The sequence below is a fragment of the Paecilomyces variotii genome (genome assembly GCF_004022145.1).
Source record: "Paecilomyces variotii strain CBS 101075 chromosome Unknown C8Q69scaffold_14, whole genome shotgun sequence".
NCBI lineage: Eukaryota > Fungi > Ascomycota > Eurotiomycetes > Eurotiales > Thermoascaceae > Paecilomyces > Paecilomyces variotii.
Genome location: NW_021167153.1, coordinates 59,294 through 73,865, shown reverse-complemented (window position 1 = coordinate 73,865; position 14,572 = coordinate 59,294). Strand labels below are relative to the sequence as shown.

At 48.2% G+C, this 14,572-nt stretch overlaps 6 protein-coding genes across 6 annotated transcripts; 2 read left to right on the top strand and 4 right to left on the bottom strand.

Moving 5' to 3' along the window:
• Positions 1 to 326: 326 nt before the first annotated feature.
• C8Q69DRAFT_510185 (putative sodium/proline symporter) lies at positions 327 to 2,799 on the bottom strand (the record flags this gene model as incomplete). Its single annotated transcript, XM_028633164.1, has 8 exons — positions 327 to 1,296; positions 1,351 to 1,414; positions 1,472 to 1,750; positions 1,810 to 1,981; positions 2,135 to 2,260; positions 2,318 to 2,410; positions 2,466 to 2,500; positions 2,553 to 2,799. The coding sequence occupies 8 exons, from the start codon at positions 2,797 to 2,799 to the stop codon at positions 327 to 329; spliced, it is 1,986 nt and encodes a 661-aa protein (XP_028481702.1).
• A 1,196-nt stretch (positions 2,800 to 3,995) lies between these two features.
• On the bottom strand, positions 3,996 to 5,826 carry C8Q69DRAFT_510184 (putative carboxylesterase; the record flags this gene model as incomplete). The annotated part of the gene is made up of 5 exons (XM_028633163.1): positions 3,996 to 4,616; positions 4,676 to 5,037; positions 5,094 to 5,269; positions 5,325 to 5,603; positions 5,663 to 5,826. 5 exons carry the CDS (start codon positions 5,824 to 5,826, stop codon positions 3,996 to 3,998), a joined length of 1,602 nt encoding a protein of 533 aa, XP_028481701.1.
• A 1,237-nt stretch (positions 5,827 to 7,063) lies between these two features.
• On the top strand, positions 7,064 to 8,453 carry C8Q69DRAFT_501405 (HNH endonuclease-domain-containing protein). The gene is made up of 2 exons (XM_028632364.1): positions 7,064 to 7,213; positions 7,276 to 8,453. The coding sequence occupies exon 2, from the start codon at positions 7,317 to 7,319 to the stop codon at positions 8,232 to 8,234; it is 918 nt and encodes a 305-aa protein (XP_028481700.1). The 5' UTR covers positions 7,064 to 7,213; positions 7,276 to 7,316; the 3' UTR covers positions 8,235 to 8,453.
• Positions 8,454 to 8,556: 103 nt separating this feature from the next.
• Positions 8,557 to 9,994, bottom strand: C8Q69DRAFT_479636 (hypothetical protein). Its single transcript, XM_028631461.1, has 3 exons — positions 9,762 to 9,994; positions 9,071 to 9,697; positions 8,557 to 9,015 (listed from the first exon to the last, which is right to left on the bottom strand). Exons 1-3 carry the CDS (start codon positions 9,882 to 9,884, stop codon positions 8,914 to 8,916), a joined length of 852 nt encoding a protein of 283 aa, XP_028481699.1. The 5' UTR covers positions 9,885 to 9,994; the 3' UTR covers positions 8,557 to 8,913.
• A 153-nt stretch (positions 9,995 to 10,147) lies between these two features.
• C8Q69DRAFT_447746 (putative HAD superfamily hydrolase) lies at positions 10,148 to 11,191 on the top strand (the record flags this gene model as incomplete). Its single annotated transcript, XM_028629234.1, has 3 exons — positions 10,148 to 10,167; positions 10,225 to 10,384; positions 10,484 to 11,191. 3 exons carry the CDS (start codon positions 10,148 to 10,150, stop codon positions 11,189 to 11,191), a joined length of 888 nt encoding a protein of 295 aa, XP_028481698.1.
• Positions 11,192 to 11,482: 291 nt separating this feature from the next.
• On the bottom strand, positions 11,483 to 13,606 carry C8Q69DRAFT_510180 (hypothetical protein; the record flags this gene model as incomplete). Its single annotated transcript, XM_028633162.1, has 5 exons — positions 11,483 to 12,220; positions 12,277 to 12,357; positions 12,420 to 12,542; positions 12,595 to 13,450; positions 13,506 to 13,606. The coding sequence occupies 5 exons, from the start codon at positions 13,604 to 13,606 to the stop codon at positions 11,483 to 11,485; spliced, it is 1,899 nt and encodes a 632-aa protein (XP_028481697.1).
• Positions 13,607 to 14,572: the final 966 nt, after the last annotated feature.

Genomic DNA, 14,572 nt, shown 5'->3' with positions numbered 1-14,572 from the left:
TTTTTTTTCTTCGTCGATTAGGCAGCCAAGACTATGACAGTGACAATATAATTTTGCCCTATCTATCTTCAACGGTTCAACCAAAGTCTTTGAGATGACGTACAACCGTCGCATGCTTTGCGATCTATGGTAAGTTGCGAGATGAAAAAGTCAATGTACTAGGTACTTACTTGTATAGCTATACCACGACTGGATACTTGGATAATTCGTACCATTAGTGAGTCATGCGGCCTACTTAATTTCGATTGCTAGAATGACAAACGCGTCGAAGAGTATCATATTACTTCGATATATAAACTATTCTAAACTGCGGGAATATATATATATCAACCGATAAACTTCTCTTCTCGAGATTGTAATATCTCTCCCTGCTTCTCCATTGTCGATTCTCTGGCTTCTTTGTCGGTGACTTCAATACCAACTGTGATGGGAGCCACTTCCTGGACGGTCTTCTGACCATGGAAGACAAAGGCAAATAACTTCTTGATCGCGCCTCGACCCTCCCAGATCGGCAGAACGGTGATGGTAGTCGCGGCAAAGAAGGCCCATAGAAAGACAACGACGATCCAGCCCTTGAAGAAGCCTTTAGAGAAGACGTAGCTGGTTCCGTACATGGGGATGGGCCACAGGATCAGATACGAAAGAGTCAAGAAGATACTGACTCCAATTGCTATATTTCGAGATCGCAGCAGGCCCTTTTCATCGTGTGCATGGCCTATCGTATCAGCGTCGTTCGTGGATTCCATCTCGCTAGGTGTTCGCTCTTGTGCTGCCAAAGAGGTTTGCGTCTCTTGCTCGTCCTGGGGTGGCTTGATCTGCTTGTATATCTCCCAGTCGAAATTTTCGGGCCTGATATAAGTAATCACTGGGGTGAGGAGAATGGGTCCTGTAAGGGACATCATGTTGCCGGCGACGAGCGGAAGATTCCCCTGGAGTGTGGTGATGTTGATCGTTCCGTACTCATGCAGTGCAGTCAGCAGCCACGCAATGATACCTGCTATGGAAGATATAATAGGGGCTAGCATAACTGCTGCGGTCGACTGCTTCTTCCACATGATAGTACATGCCATCGGGACAATGGCTGAGTCCACCACGATTCCAATAGCAGTGATGAGGAAGCCGACAGAGAAGCCGGCATGATTCATGCCAACAGCAATGGCGGATGATACAACAGCGAAGAGGGGGACGATCCAGTTAGAAAAGTTCATCATCTGTCTCCCTGTTGCTTTCGGGTTGATGTATGCTTTGTATACGTTATACGTCAGAAGTGCAGTTGTCGCGACGGTCTCAGAGGACCTAAAGGAGAATACGTTAGCAAAACCCCTAAGCTACTACACATGAAGTACTCACATGGCAGAGGTCACGGCCATAAAAACCATCAAAAGAATTGCTGCAGCACCGCCTTTTCCCATTACTGTACATAGGGTCAGCACGCAAAGACTCGGCCGCTTGGATAACTAGTAGAACTAACTGGCAATAGCTGCGTATGGCATCGCCATACCGGACGAAACTTCGTACTCTGTCATGCGATTCGGGAAAGTTGGAAAGACAGGCAGATGCTCGGTAGCAGCAGCGGCCAGACCATAAGTGGTCGCCAGGACGAATGGTATCGTGAACCAGGAGGTTCCACCCAGGATGTAGCCCATTGAGGTACTCTTCGGGTCTGACGCGATTGCCTTTTGGAAAAGCTGCGAGTCTACGGCTGCTGCGAAGCCTGTCCCAACGAAGATAAGGCCAATATAACCACCACCTAGCAAGAGTGAGTCCACACGATACTTTCGATAAAAAAGGTGTAATGACGGTACTGACTCTCGCTGCGCATTGTCAAATATGTTCCTTCAGCATTACCAGGGACTGGATGTAGTCTTCCGGCTTCTTGGAGCAAGTCCCACATCCGGTCTGTAGAACCGATAATATCAGAGGTGGTGTAGACGACGAAGATAGACATAAGCATGATAACGTAGATAACAACGGTGTGTACCTAAGGAATGGTCAGCAAAACACTCCAAATCAGCCTTGGGTGGACAGAAATACCCAGTCCGTGATGAAAGTCGCTTTTATGCCACCCATGAGAGTATATATTACGACTCCAATGGGGAATAAGAAGCAGAGTGCGTCGCGATTCACGATTCACTCCCGTCAAACTCGAAAAGACGGCAGAACCTCCAACTAAGAGGTTGACCGCAGTGATAATCTGATAGAACTGAGAATAGCAACAGAACAGTATGTGCGTTGGAGCTCCATATCGCACTTTTGCGACCTGGTTACAGTCAGCTGCAGAGGTCTTGCGATGGAAGAGGATCATTTAAGCGCGCACCTGAAGAAATGTCTGCGCATTCGGTGCTCTCCGCTTAAGCTCGATGGCGGCCACAGAGAAAAGGAGGATTTGCACAGTTGCCCCTGCAGCGTACTATCATGATCGTTTAGTTGGTGCGTCTTCGACAGCCCGGAGAATACAATCTTACCCAAAAAGGCCCAGATATGCCGTAAGAATAACCCTCTGTTCAACAATCAGTACCTTGAGACTTCAAGTTACCAACAGCAGAACATACCAGTGGTTGATGTCAAGAGCGTCGCAGCGATTGTCCACGAAGAGACAACGGCAGAGGCAGTCAGACCTGTCTTAACAGAGTGTTTGGCGGTCATGAACATTTCTGAATCTTGAACCTCGTCCAAATATCGACTCAGGGCCCAAGAAACAAACGACATTCCAACAGCGAAAGCAGCCCCCAGTCCAATTACCATGCCATATCCAACGCCTTGCCCGAAGATCGGGCTGACCTGGAAGCCGTCCGTCATTCTCAGTCGATGATCGCAACAGATAGCAACCTGCGATACTGATCGGGGGACGTATAGCTAGAACAAGGTGACTGTCATGCGACAGAGCCTAGCAATGAACGAAAGAATTATTCGCCAATATGCCTAGAATGTTTCCTGCAGAAGCAGACTCCTCCTGGCGAAGATGTAATGATGTTGCCGGCACAGTAACTACAGGTAGTGGTATCTTTAAGCCCCGTATTATCTACGCGGAACTGCATCCATAACATCAGAATATCCATACTCTATCGGGCGATATTTCACTACCTTGATAAATCTTTGATGCCGACGACCATATGGAGTTATCATTTGTAAGGAGATAGGCCTTCCTATCCGCTGCTTGGTCTTATCACCGTGAGGATAACCTAAACCAACAGGATGGGACTTAGACGGCTCTCAATGGGGAAGTTGAAGCGTTGATTGCTCTCTAAAGCTTAGATAACGGCGCAGAATCAAGCTTAGTGAGAGACCTTAAATGGTCTTCGGAGGTGTTAGCGAATTAGGTACCACGTTCTTTGATGCGCTTATCAGTAGAGTGTCCGTGATAGAGATAAAGCTACCTCCGCGGCGATCACGGCAGTGCATGGCTTACCGATATCCCATGATGCAGTAGTATCCAACTGTCAGACGTTTCTGGTTATAAAATCATTACATCTGCTTGTGTCACAAGTTAAAGAAGGTCTCTAAGCACACTATCAGTGAGATTCAGTCTCAGAGTTGTGATAACGCACCATCATAGAGGCAGGTTACCGGGTATAAGCATCGGGCACAACTTCTGTCGGTCATCAACATGGGAGTTGCCACTGGATATTCTTGTCTAGATTGCAAATCCAACGGTCATGATTATAGCCATGAGGAAGTATTTTCAGCTCACTGCGCCAATTACTGTCTAAGAAGAGTTCGTGGCATATTTAAGTTCATGCATGAAGCACGTCCGGTTTCCGAATAGCTTTTGGATAAAGCCGACTTTCCTTATCAGCACCACCAACAACGGCCTACCTGAACTGTAGGCCTATCAATCTCGAATAAAACAGCATCCTGGAATGTGCAATTACTTACATTAGACATCGGCCATGGAGCCCAGGAGCAACAGTATAACATTGAAGAGCCCGATCTCCAAACACGGATGCCGAGAGCGCGCGGCAGTTTGATTGTATTTCTCTCGCGAATATGACTATTTACTCTGCGAAATACCTATCCCAGACCTTCACGAAGAGGTCCAATGGAATCTTATCGGCATAATCAAGCAGAATACTTCTACGCATGGTTTCTCCGCCGTAGGGCTGCGTCACAACAGAAGTAGCGGGCTTCTCGTCACTGGGACCATAGACGCGGGCTGCAAAGCCACCCCCAAGGTTGCCGCCCTTTACAGCTGGCCATGGCGCCACACCATGACAGAACTTGAAAAAGTCCTCTGCCAATGCCGTAGCCACGGCTTGTTGCGCTGGAGTGAGGAATTCCCTGTAGTTCTGAAAGAAATACGCAAGGTCGACAATATGGGAAGCTCTCCCCTTCCATGGCCCCTCCCACGGGTTGCCTTCGTTGAAATAATACACGTAGGCGTTTCCCTCCCATCCCTTAACGAATGTCAATACAGGAGCAAAGAAGGAGATGTCGTTGGAAAAATTGATAACCCCGACAAAGGCTTCATCATCGGACATGTCCTCTTTTACGCCGTATTGCTGAAGTATCTCTTCTGCCTCCTGTGGATAGGTGGAAAGGACGCTGCGTATAGCTGATACGAATTTCTTCGCCGCATCAGTCTTGCGGTCACTGCGGAGGAATGCCGTAATGCTTGCCTTTAGAGAAACGATCTATTAGCAGCAAAATCAATCATATGATCTGGGTTAATACTCACGTCGATCTGGGCATCGCCAATCAGCAGGTCTTTACACCATTCCTTGGCTCTGAGGACCTTGGAATTTCTGTCCTCCGTTTGAGAGAAACTGATTCCCGAGGGAATAAGGTCTCCATCAACTGCAGGAGTAAGGGCGATAGAAGGAGGCAATTTCGTAATCACTTCCTGTGCTGGTGTCTCGAGTAGCACCTTAATTCGCTCTTCTACTGTCTTGTCCTCTAATCCGAGAGCAGCAATTGCAGCCTTATAGTTCTCCTCTTGGGCATTATATTCAACAGGCGGCAGAAGGAGATAGGTGCCGCTCATTGCGATGGCACGTTTAAAGAGTGGCTGGTCTGAGAGAAGATGGATAGTGACGGAAGCTGAAAAATATTAGCCATCTGGTACCACCTAACAACCGAGATAGATAATGCCTTACCTCCACCTGCGCTCATTCCCGCGAGAGTAACATTGTTAGGATCACCTCCAAAATCAGAGATATGTTTCTGTACCCATTGCATAGCGACCCTCTGGTCCCTAATACCGTTATTTGCCTTGTAGCCAGCCTTACGGAGCTCTTCAGAGGTCAGGAAGCCAAACGGTCCTAGACGGTAACTACTCCAGTCAGCAATTTCAAGCGTCGAGGATATCATTTTTGCTCGAGTCTTACTTCATTGAAACGGCCACGATAGGAAAGCCCTTCTCCGCAGAGAGCTTGACAAGTCGGGCCCAGTCAAACTGGGGCCATGAATTGGCTCCAATAGCAAAGCCACCACCATGGATGAATAGAAATACGGGGAGCTTTGAAGCTGACGTTGTGCCTTCAGGAACTGCGATGTTCAGATTGAGACCATCCAGATCTGACTGAGGAAGTTCCTTCTTTGGGAGAGTGTGCTGTATGGCGCTCTGCTCGAGATCGCAACCAAAATGAAAAGAGGGAACCGTTGGCCTGTAAATGATCAGCAATGGTCAGTCATGCATCATGATCTGGGCTAGTTATGCTCTTACCCGTCCTTTGTCGCGTCGAGGACATCTCCTTCGCGAGTCTCTACTAATTCCGCATCTGCCAACCTATTTCTTAAGGAGGCATATTTGACACCCAGGTATTGAGTCACTCCATCAGCAGTTTTGCCGCGGATCTCACCTAGCGACGTAGTCCTGAGGGTCGCCATGTTGTGAGTGATGGATTGGGTAGTCAAACGTGAGATGTCTTCAGTACGTAGCGGATGACCTGTGTCAGTAAAACCTCGGGCACAGGACTGTTAAGATGCTATTTCTACCTCAACAGCTTGACTTTATTAGTGGAACATCTCATGTCAGCTCCCACATTATTAGTTATCCAGATTCTGCTAGCAGTATTCACGACGGGTCCCCTGGCGGGGGTTTCCCGTGGTGGGGTTCTGGGAGAGATGGATGAAAGCTCGCAGTCTCGCACCTGTACAAGAGGACACCCCACAAAGGTGCTGAGTATCTAAATGTTACAATTATGAGGAAAATTTCCCTAATAAACTTACCAAGGACCTAAAGAGAGACAACATGTTTTCCGTTTCGGCTTCCAGAGCATCTCTCTGGATGATTAAAGTTCCTTCTACTTACTAAGTACCCCGTGAATCCCCCAACGGAGGATGATTAAACGGTTGAAACTAGTTTCTTCTGCAGCAGTATGCGTTACCTTAGCAAGTGTCATGATATTCACTGGGATGTAGAGTATGATAAAAACTGGGTCGTGCATGAGTCAAACGTTTAAATTCACAGAGAGCTCACAAATACCTACAGAATCCGATCCTATTTCTGTAACTATTCGCCTCGGCAATTCACCATATCCTCGGAGTCTATCAAGAAGGAATAAACCGAGTGGAGAAAATGGATTCCTCCGCTCTCACCCTGTTATTCACACCCGAATGTTCAGGGAAGTTTTCTATTAATGAAGGAGACTGCCTATCCAGCTAATCAGTCTGACGAAGTTCTCCCACACCATCTCTGCAACAAACTCCATCAATAGCGATAAATAGCCTCCGCTTACCACTGAATCTAAGCATCATGCAGCTTTAGCCTGCTAAGAGTATGTATTAGCCGCCTTGAAACTATAGACAGTTCGTTATCACTTGGACCTTTATTGCTCCTATTTATATTATTATCGTGGGCTTGCGTGCATTGCCCATAGGAATATAGTATCGATCGACAATATCGAAGCACTCAAGTTCGAAGAAGAAATTTCTTTGTGCCAACGACGCCTAGCGTGGCTGAACTATCAAATAGTCGTTGCTAGGCTGCCAGAGATAGAAAGATGATTTACCACTATCACGGGATCTTACCTGTAAACCAAGGTACGGCTATCAAACATGGTTAAGCGTATATAGTATTCATTGCGTCTGCTATACTTCGATATTACTATCCTTTCAGACTCACATATGATCTCATAATATCTACTGACCTCAGGTTTTAGATTATTGAGGACTTATATTTATCTCACTTTATCGTCTCCACTTTAACCTTACACAATCTCAAAGTTTGGATGGAGAAGTGCCCAATGAGGTTAACAGGCTTGGACAGACAAAGGTATTGTGCGGAGTCCCTTCGTCACTTCGAATGGGGAGAAGATTGACTTTACGTTGTCTTAGGATATTGTCTCTCCAAGCCTTCACCCTGCCGCTCTCCCAGGATGAGCGACCGTTCCCCTGCTAGAAATGTTTTCATCGAGTTAGCATCGGAACCGGGCACCATTCAAGCTGGACTATGTGCTGCAAGGAACTTGACAAGAGCACAGTTTCTGGATATGCTTCGAGTGCTCTTTGTACCACCGAACGCATTTCATGTCTGTGAATGGGGGTCTACCACCCCCATATCTCCAACCTCACAAGTCCTTCGTCATGGTCGGTACGTCGTACATCCAAGTATCGAGGGACAGGAAGTCAGCGTCAGCAATGAACGTTACTTCCCAAGAACTATGTCATTGGAAAGTACGGCCAGCACGGAGAGATTCAGGGACCAAGTGAGACACCGTGACCGACGGTGCGTAATTACCCATAACCGGGCTCTAGACGCGCCATATGATAGTTGGACTGGATTTCAAGCGGCGCATATATACCCTCGGTCCCTATCTGAGTTGTTCACTGTCCACGGATTTGCAAACAAGCTCACCTATGACATTTCCGAGGACGTAAATTCCCCTCAAAACGGTATCCTGCTGCGTCAAGACATCCATGCACTTTGGGATAGTTATGAAATCGCCGTGAATCCGAACGCTGGTTACAGAGTTCACGCATTTCGGCCAAGCACATGGGAGTTCCACAATAGAGTCATGCATGTGTGTTGCCGGCAGCAGAATCACCCCCAAAGGGTCGTTGATCTCTTTCTACGATGGCATTTTGAGCAAGCAGTGCTGTGCAATATGCGCGGTGCTGGTGAGCCCATGTGGGAGTTCGATTTCCCACCAGGCTCAGACATGGTAGGCGAGATCCTCCGAGGCCCTCTTCCCGCACAACGAATGGAGGTAGAATTGTTCGAACGGTTGCATGGCTACGACGGCGCAAGATCCGAGGAGGATTCGGACAAGGATGAGGATGACGATAGAGAATGAATACTGTGGAAAGCGTGCAAGTGTACCAAGTATCCTCTACAGCGGAACCTGCCATGATCCTTTCGGGTCACTTGGCTTACGGTTCGTGGGATCTATGGTTGGTCAAGTGAACAGGACATTCGTGGAGACATAGGACCCAATAAATAGGAAATACTGGTCTACATCCTTGCATATCCATTTTGTAAGTAGATAGATAATCTAGGCAAAAGCATCTTGGGGATACCATGAAACCTCGTACTCTGCTTGCAGCAAGCTAATCACTCGCCTGCATACTCAGGGGCACCTGTAGACTACGTAGGTTGAAAGGGGGATTTCCAAATGGTCCAGTACTACCTGTACAGAAGCGCGCCTTCATCTGACTTGGGCCACGGTTCCTGAACATCATCTTGGTACAGGTACACAGGCAATATTTCAGAGATATATTTAATTTTATTCATGAATATAAAAGCTAGCCTACATGCTCCCATGTGTATTGTATGCGTAAATAGATCATCTGGCCAAGTACGCATCTGTATCCTATATGCGAGGAATAATATGGATAATATGAATGTCGTCCTCCTTGCAGGGCGTTGTCGGGATTGATAGATCACAAATTGATTTTCGTTCTAATAATAGTCGGTAAGGGTATTTGAGAAGAATATTCATGAGCCCTGTGACGGTTCCACGCTTGAACCCGTCATCAAGACTGGAAGTTCATGCTATAGCCGCCCGTCTTTTCGTCTTTGACAAAGTTAAAGTTATCAGTGGAAAGACCGAAGGGCTTTAGGATTCCGTTACCAAGCTATAAAACCCAGTCAGCAAAAGTCCAGATAGACAGAACTGGATGAAGAACATACCTCCTTCAGCTTCCCCATCATCTCCCCAATCTCCTTTTCTCGGGCCTTGTTTATTCTATTTGGAAGTTCCCTGAGGGCCCTCTGGACGATTTTCTTATCCTGCGGCGGTAGATTCTCCATGCGGATAAGTTCCTTATAATCCTCCTCCGCTCCTTGTAGATTTGCCCAACCGTCCAGCTCAGTCCTCGCTCTTGCGCGTCGCATAAGAGCCTTCGCCCGTATCCGTCGCACGTTTTCTTTCTGTTCATCATTCCGCTTCAAAGTCTCGAGTTGTTTCTGTGCTTCGTCATCTTCTCCTGAGAGCTCCACAACGGCGCCCGCATCCGCTTGTTCTTCCTGCTTGTTCTCCCCACCATTCTTTGCGTTGTCAGTGCCTGGTTTCGATGACGGAAGATATCTCTCGAGAGCTTCAATGCTGGCCGTAGCGGCATCAACTGCTGATTTCCAGTCTTCTAGCTTCAGATGGCACGCCGCAATGTTGCTTCGCAAAACGGAGATTTCATAGTCAAGATAGTTCGGACAAGAGGCAAGGGCACGGTCGTAGGCTGAGATAGCTTGGTCATAGCAAGCAGACGCGAAGAGCTTGTTAGCTTCAGCTTTCACATCATGCGATTCCTGCAGCAATCTCTGCAAGCAACTCAAGTTAGTATATAGGTCCTATGCAACTTGGAGTAGAAACGGCGTAACTGACAGCTTCTTCCTCGGGAGGAAACCGTGCGTCGTGGAACTCGTCTTCGTTTTCACTGTCACTGTCAGCCCCATGGCTATTCTTCTGGCTCTTGCTTTGCTCGGGCGCAGCTTCGTCTTTCGCCATCTTTTAAGTGCTGCGAGATAGAAAGCTCATTAAACGACCAGCAGATCTCGAGTGAGCTGGCGGCCAAAAAGCGCGGAGTCGGCGACTCGCTCCGTTCGGCATCCCGCTTTTGGGTTCCCCGCCCGCCCACCTGTCCCTGCAGAAATACAATCATCTAAAGCCAGTCATACTGCAACTGAAGAGAGTCTGTTTTGTTCTTCCTCCTCGACATTCGTCACTCTAACAGTTCTAAGCAAGACTCCCAGCAGGCCACATTCCTCAGAATGGCGACTAAGAAGGAAAAGTAAGATCTCCGGTCATCATCCCGATTCCCCTGCCATGCTGATTGATTGCCCCGCAGCTTCCCCCGCGTGCGGGCGTGCCTGTTCGACATGGATGGCCTGCTTATCGACTCGGAAGACAAGTATACTGCCATCACGAACGAGCTTTTGCAACAATACGGACGGCCAACTCTCCCATGGCCGATCAAGGCTCAATTGCAAGGCCGGCCGGCGCCAGAGGTACGATATATTCTATAGCCGCACATGCCCAACTTCATTCTAGATCCAGACTCTCTACAAGGCAAACATCCATTGACCACTTTCCACTCCAAGTAATAGGCCAGCCGGATATTCCACGACTGGGCCCAACTTCCCATCTCTCCTGAAGAATACGCACAAAAGCAGTCCGCCCTACAAGCCAAGCACTTCCCAAGCTCCAAACCCCTCCCTGGCATTCCAGAGCTTCTGCAGAACCTATCCTCGACAGAGAACACGGATAAGCCCGTATATATCGCCTTGGCAACTTCTTCGCATAGTAAGAACTTCAAGCTGAAGACAGATCACCTGACGGATTTGTTCTCAGTCTTTCCGGACTCGAGACGCGTCCTGGGAGATGATCCGCGTATTGGCAAGGGTAGAGGGAAGCCCCTACCTGATATCTACCTGCTGGCCTTGGAGACAATCAATCAGGAACTGAGGAAGAAAGGGGAAGAGGACGTCAAACCCGAGGAATGTCTGGTTTTTGAGGATGCCGTTCCTGGCGTCGAGGCTGGTCGGCGAGCTGGTATGAGAGTGGTCTGGTGCCCGCATCCTGGGCTATTACAAGAATACAAAGGGCGCGAAGAGGAGGTCCTGGCCGGTTTGACGGGTGCACATAAGGAAGAGGAAAAATCGGATTCAGAAAAGGAGGCCGAGCAATTGCAGGCACCGAGGATGAAAGGCGCTGGACGGCCTGGCGAGGAAGGCGATGGGTGGGGAGAGCTTCTTCTCACCCTAGAGAATTTTCCTTACGAGAGATACGGCATTACAATCCCTGACAAGCAATAGGGAGAACCTTGGTGAGGCTGCTTCCTCAAGGAGTTAAAAGGTCATATTGATTTGATTGATCTACTTGTACAGTGCTGGAAGGAAAGCCCGAGAAATGATATCATGAAAAGAAAACCAAACTAGGACCGTGCAGTCAGTTTGCTTGGGGTATTGTCAGGAAGAGTCCAAGGCATGAAGAATAATAGAAAGAAATACCACCAAACCCCAGAAGAAAAAAGTAAAGCAAAAGGAGAAAGGGAAAAAAAAAGAAAAAGAAAAGATCCGTAGAAGTTGGAAAAGGAGCGGAATTCTTCAACGCTGGGCCTTCTTCGCCGGCGAAGGAAGGTACTCCGAGTCTGAATCGGAGTCTTTGCGCTTGCGACGACCCGCGGATGCACCAGTATTTCCCTTGACTCTTCTGCTCCCTGTTGCTTCTAGAGTATTTTCGGCATCTGTGCGTGGGTGAGAAGTAGGAGCTGTCATCCGTCTAGCTTGAGGCCGAAGCGCAGGATCGATGCCAGCCAGATGAGCAGCCTGGAACTGCGCAGCAACTTGTGCCCTTAGCTGACTAGCCTCCGACTCTCGAAAGCTTTGTCTTCTACTAGCTTGTCCAGAGTTATTGTGAGACAAACTGGTCAGCCCCGGGCTGACCGTGTGCATGCTCCTCATTATCGGGCTCGAATGCAAGGAGCGATTAATATGAGCCAAGTTTGGAGTTGCATTGAATGAAGAAGTACCCGTGATCACACCTCGCTGAAGTCCTGGCAGGTTATATTTCTCTGAGCCTGGAGATGAAGAGGCTGGGCTACTCAACATCATCGAAGCGATACCTCTGCGGTTGACACTGTCGGGGCTCATCGTTGCAGTCGTGCTCATACCGTGTTGCGGAGTACTGAACGGCGAGCCAGCAGTGAAGGGATCTTCTGGATCGCGGCTTCCAGGTGTGATAGTCCCGGCAGCAGGATTAACTCGACCATGGCCAAGGACTTGTTTTCCAGCATTCATAACCTCTCCTTTGCGTCTATTGAGGGTCTTGTTTGCAATGACCCTCTGCTCCATTGTTAGCTTCATGCTATTTCTATGCTTGCACAGCAGGCTTCGTTTACCTTGTGAGCACCGATTGGATCATCGACAAAGGTGTACAAATAAAATGGGTCAAGAAGGTGCTTGCAGATCGTCTTCTGGGTCTTTCGTATGGGAGTTAGCTTCCACATGTATGCGCGGTATGTCCTAAGTGAGCATTTCATACCACGAGGCACTTAAATATCCTGTCCATTCTCTCCGCGAAGGTAGGGATATCGCTCGACTGTTTGTACTTAACATCGTACGCCGCCAACAAAGGTCCTGATACATGTCGTGTTATGCATGCCTCCTGATAATCTGTTAATGACCTCCTCTGGCTATCATGTAGCGGGGCCTCTTACCAACAAGTGCCAGCACGCGAGCTCAACCCTTCTGGGAGAGTACTTGCATTCCGCGAATGGTCTGATCATACCGGGGTTGTCTTCCGCCTTCTCGACGCTCATGATCGCTGTACAAAGTGCTTTGACGATTGCCTTCTTTTGCTCGATCGTGGTGGGGACACTGTCGTCTGGGGGAAGGTGGAACTCCTGGGAGTAATAGGAGCTGGCTTCCTCTGCGGAAGAGAAGATCGTTTCCATATCAACCCCACTGAGATGCGGATTCAAGAGGTCATCGATAAAGGGTACATCATCAGGGAGCGCTTCACTTGGTGGTGGAGCCCTTTCGCCGTATTTGTACCGCAAACTCTCAAGGGTTGGAAGAGGATTTGGATGAGGGTTCCTGGACGCGCTGTGTCTCTCGAGGAAGTCTCGTGTCGTCGACACTGTAGCTGCGCGGGATCGCGCGGCCTTTCTAGCGTTCAAGTCACGCATGACGTTGCTCTGGGAAAGTTGGAGAGGATAGTAGTCGAGGTTCATCTGGTTGTTCATCCCACCGTGCAGCATATTGTCGATTCCGGCACTGAATAGGAGGGGGCTCGAATCAACATCCGCATGAGTGTATGTGGGACTGGATTTGAAGTTGCCCCCTGCAGGTTCATGGGCATGTTGGTCATACCCCATGTCGTCCTCGACTTCACTGCTATGAGATTGTCGAGGCGAATGCTGAGCGTTGTCTTCATGCTCTTCCTTGACCATTGCATCAGCCTCAGCCGTCGTAGATCCGGCTGTGTTGTTGTTAAGAGCCTCCTTTGGCTCCATGCCTGTCTGATCAATCGTGTGCTCTTGATCAAGATCGTTCATCAGATCAGACCAGTCTCTATTGCGCGAGTTAGACCGGGACTTAATAAATAATATCTACGTAGCACACTCACAAATCGGCGTTTATGTCAATGATATCTGTATTGTAGTGGCCTCCAGGTAAGACGGTGTGCTCTCTAATAAAGGTTTCAATGTCAGTATGATCGGACTCCATACTGCTGTGACGCTGACTGTGAGCTCGAACAGAGGAATGAGCCAGAATAAAAGAGAGGAAACTGGTAACGGATACCAAGTCTGTGCAGTATTCACAAATCGTGGAAAGAAGATGTCGAGGGATGACAAGACAGCTGGAGTATCTTCTTGCTCAATCGCATTCAATTGAAGACTGTCAATGAGGGGAGTCGCGGTGAATAGGGATGTCTTCTCTTTGCAGCCTACAGTGAACGTCGTCCTATGTTATTTCTGGGAGGCCACCGAGTAGACCGGTACATTTCGCAGCGGATCACGCCTGCAGCTTGGTTCGCAGACTAGTACTAGAAGCGTTGCCTGACATATATTATTCCTGTCTATAGTGAAAGAGTATTGTTTGTATTCATAATCAGTCTCGGTGATATGAATAGGTGATTGATACAATAGGACTTAGCTCAATTCACTGTCCTCAGGATGGTAGTGGCAGCGTGTTTTTCCGGACACTGTATCTTTTCCATCGTGGAGATTTCCCTTCCCTCTGTTTTCACTTCTTAGATAGCTCTTCATTATGGATGACTATTGACAGTAAACATCAATAGCTGTACCTGACTAATTTCGGCATAGCAACCGGGAGATCCCGTCAGTGCTTCCTCGTGGCGTATTCGACATCCCTGTTCCACGAGGACAGTGCTGCATGACACCAGTGGCCTTATTTAGACGTCAGGAGAACAGAGTCATTTGATAACCCCTCGCATACTTGGTGTAAGGCTTTTTCAGACGGGCATGACTGGAAGACAACTGCGAATGCAATATCCTTCTATATTGAGAGAGATACGGAAACACGAGGTAAGGAAAGGAGATACGTGGTGGACGAAGAGGTTATTAGATGTCTTCAAAAGATATGTAATGCCCTCAGAAGAATAAACGCAATTTAAATCAATGTTCAATCTTGTTCAATTCTCATTACCTTGAGGTTATTGCTTTCACGACT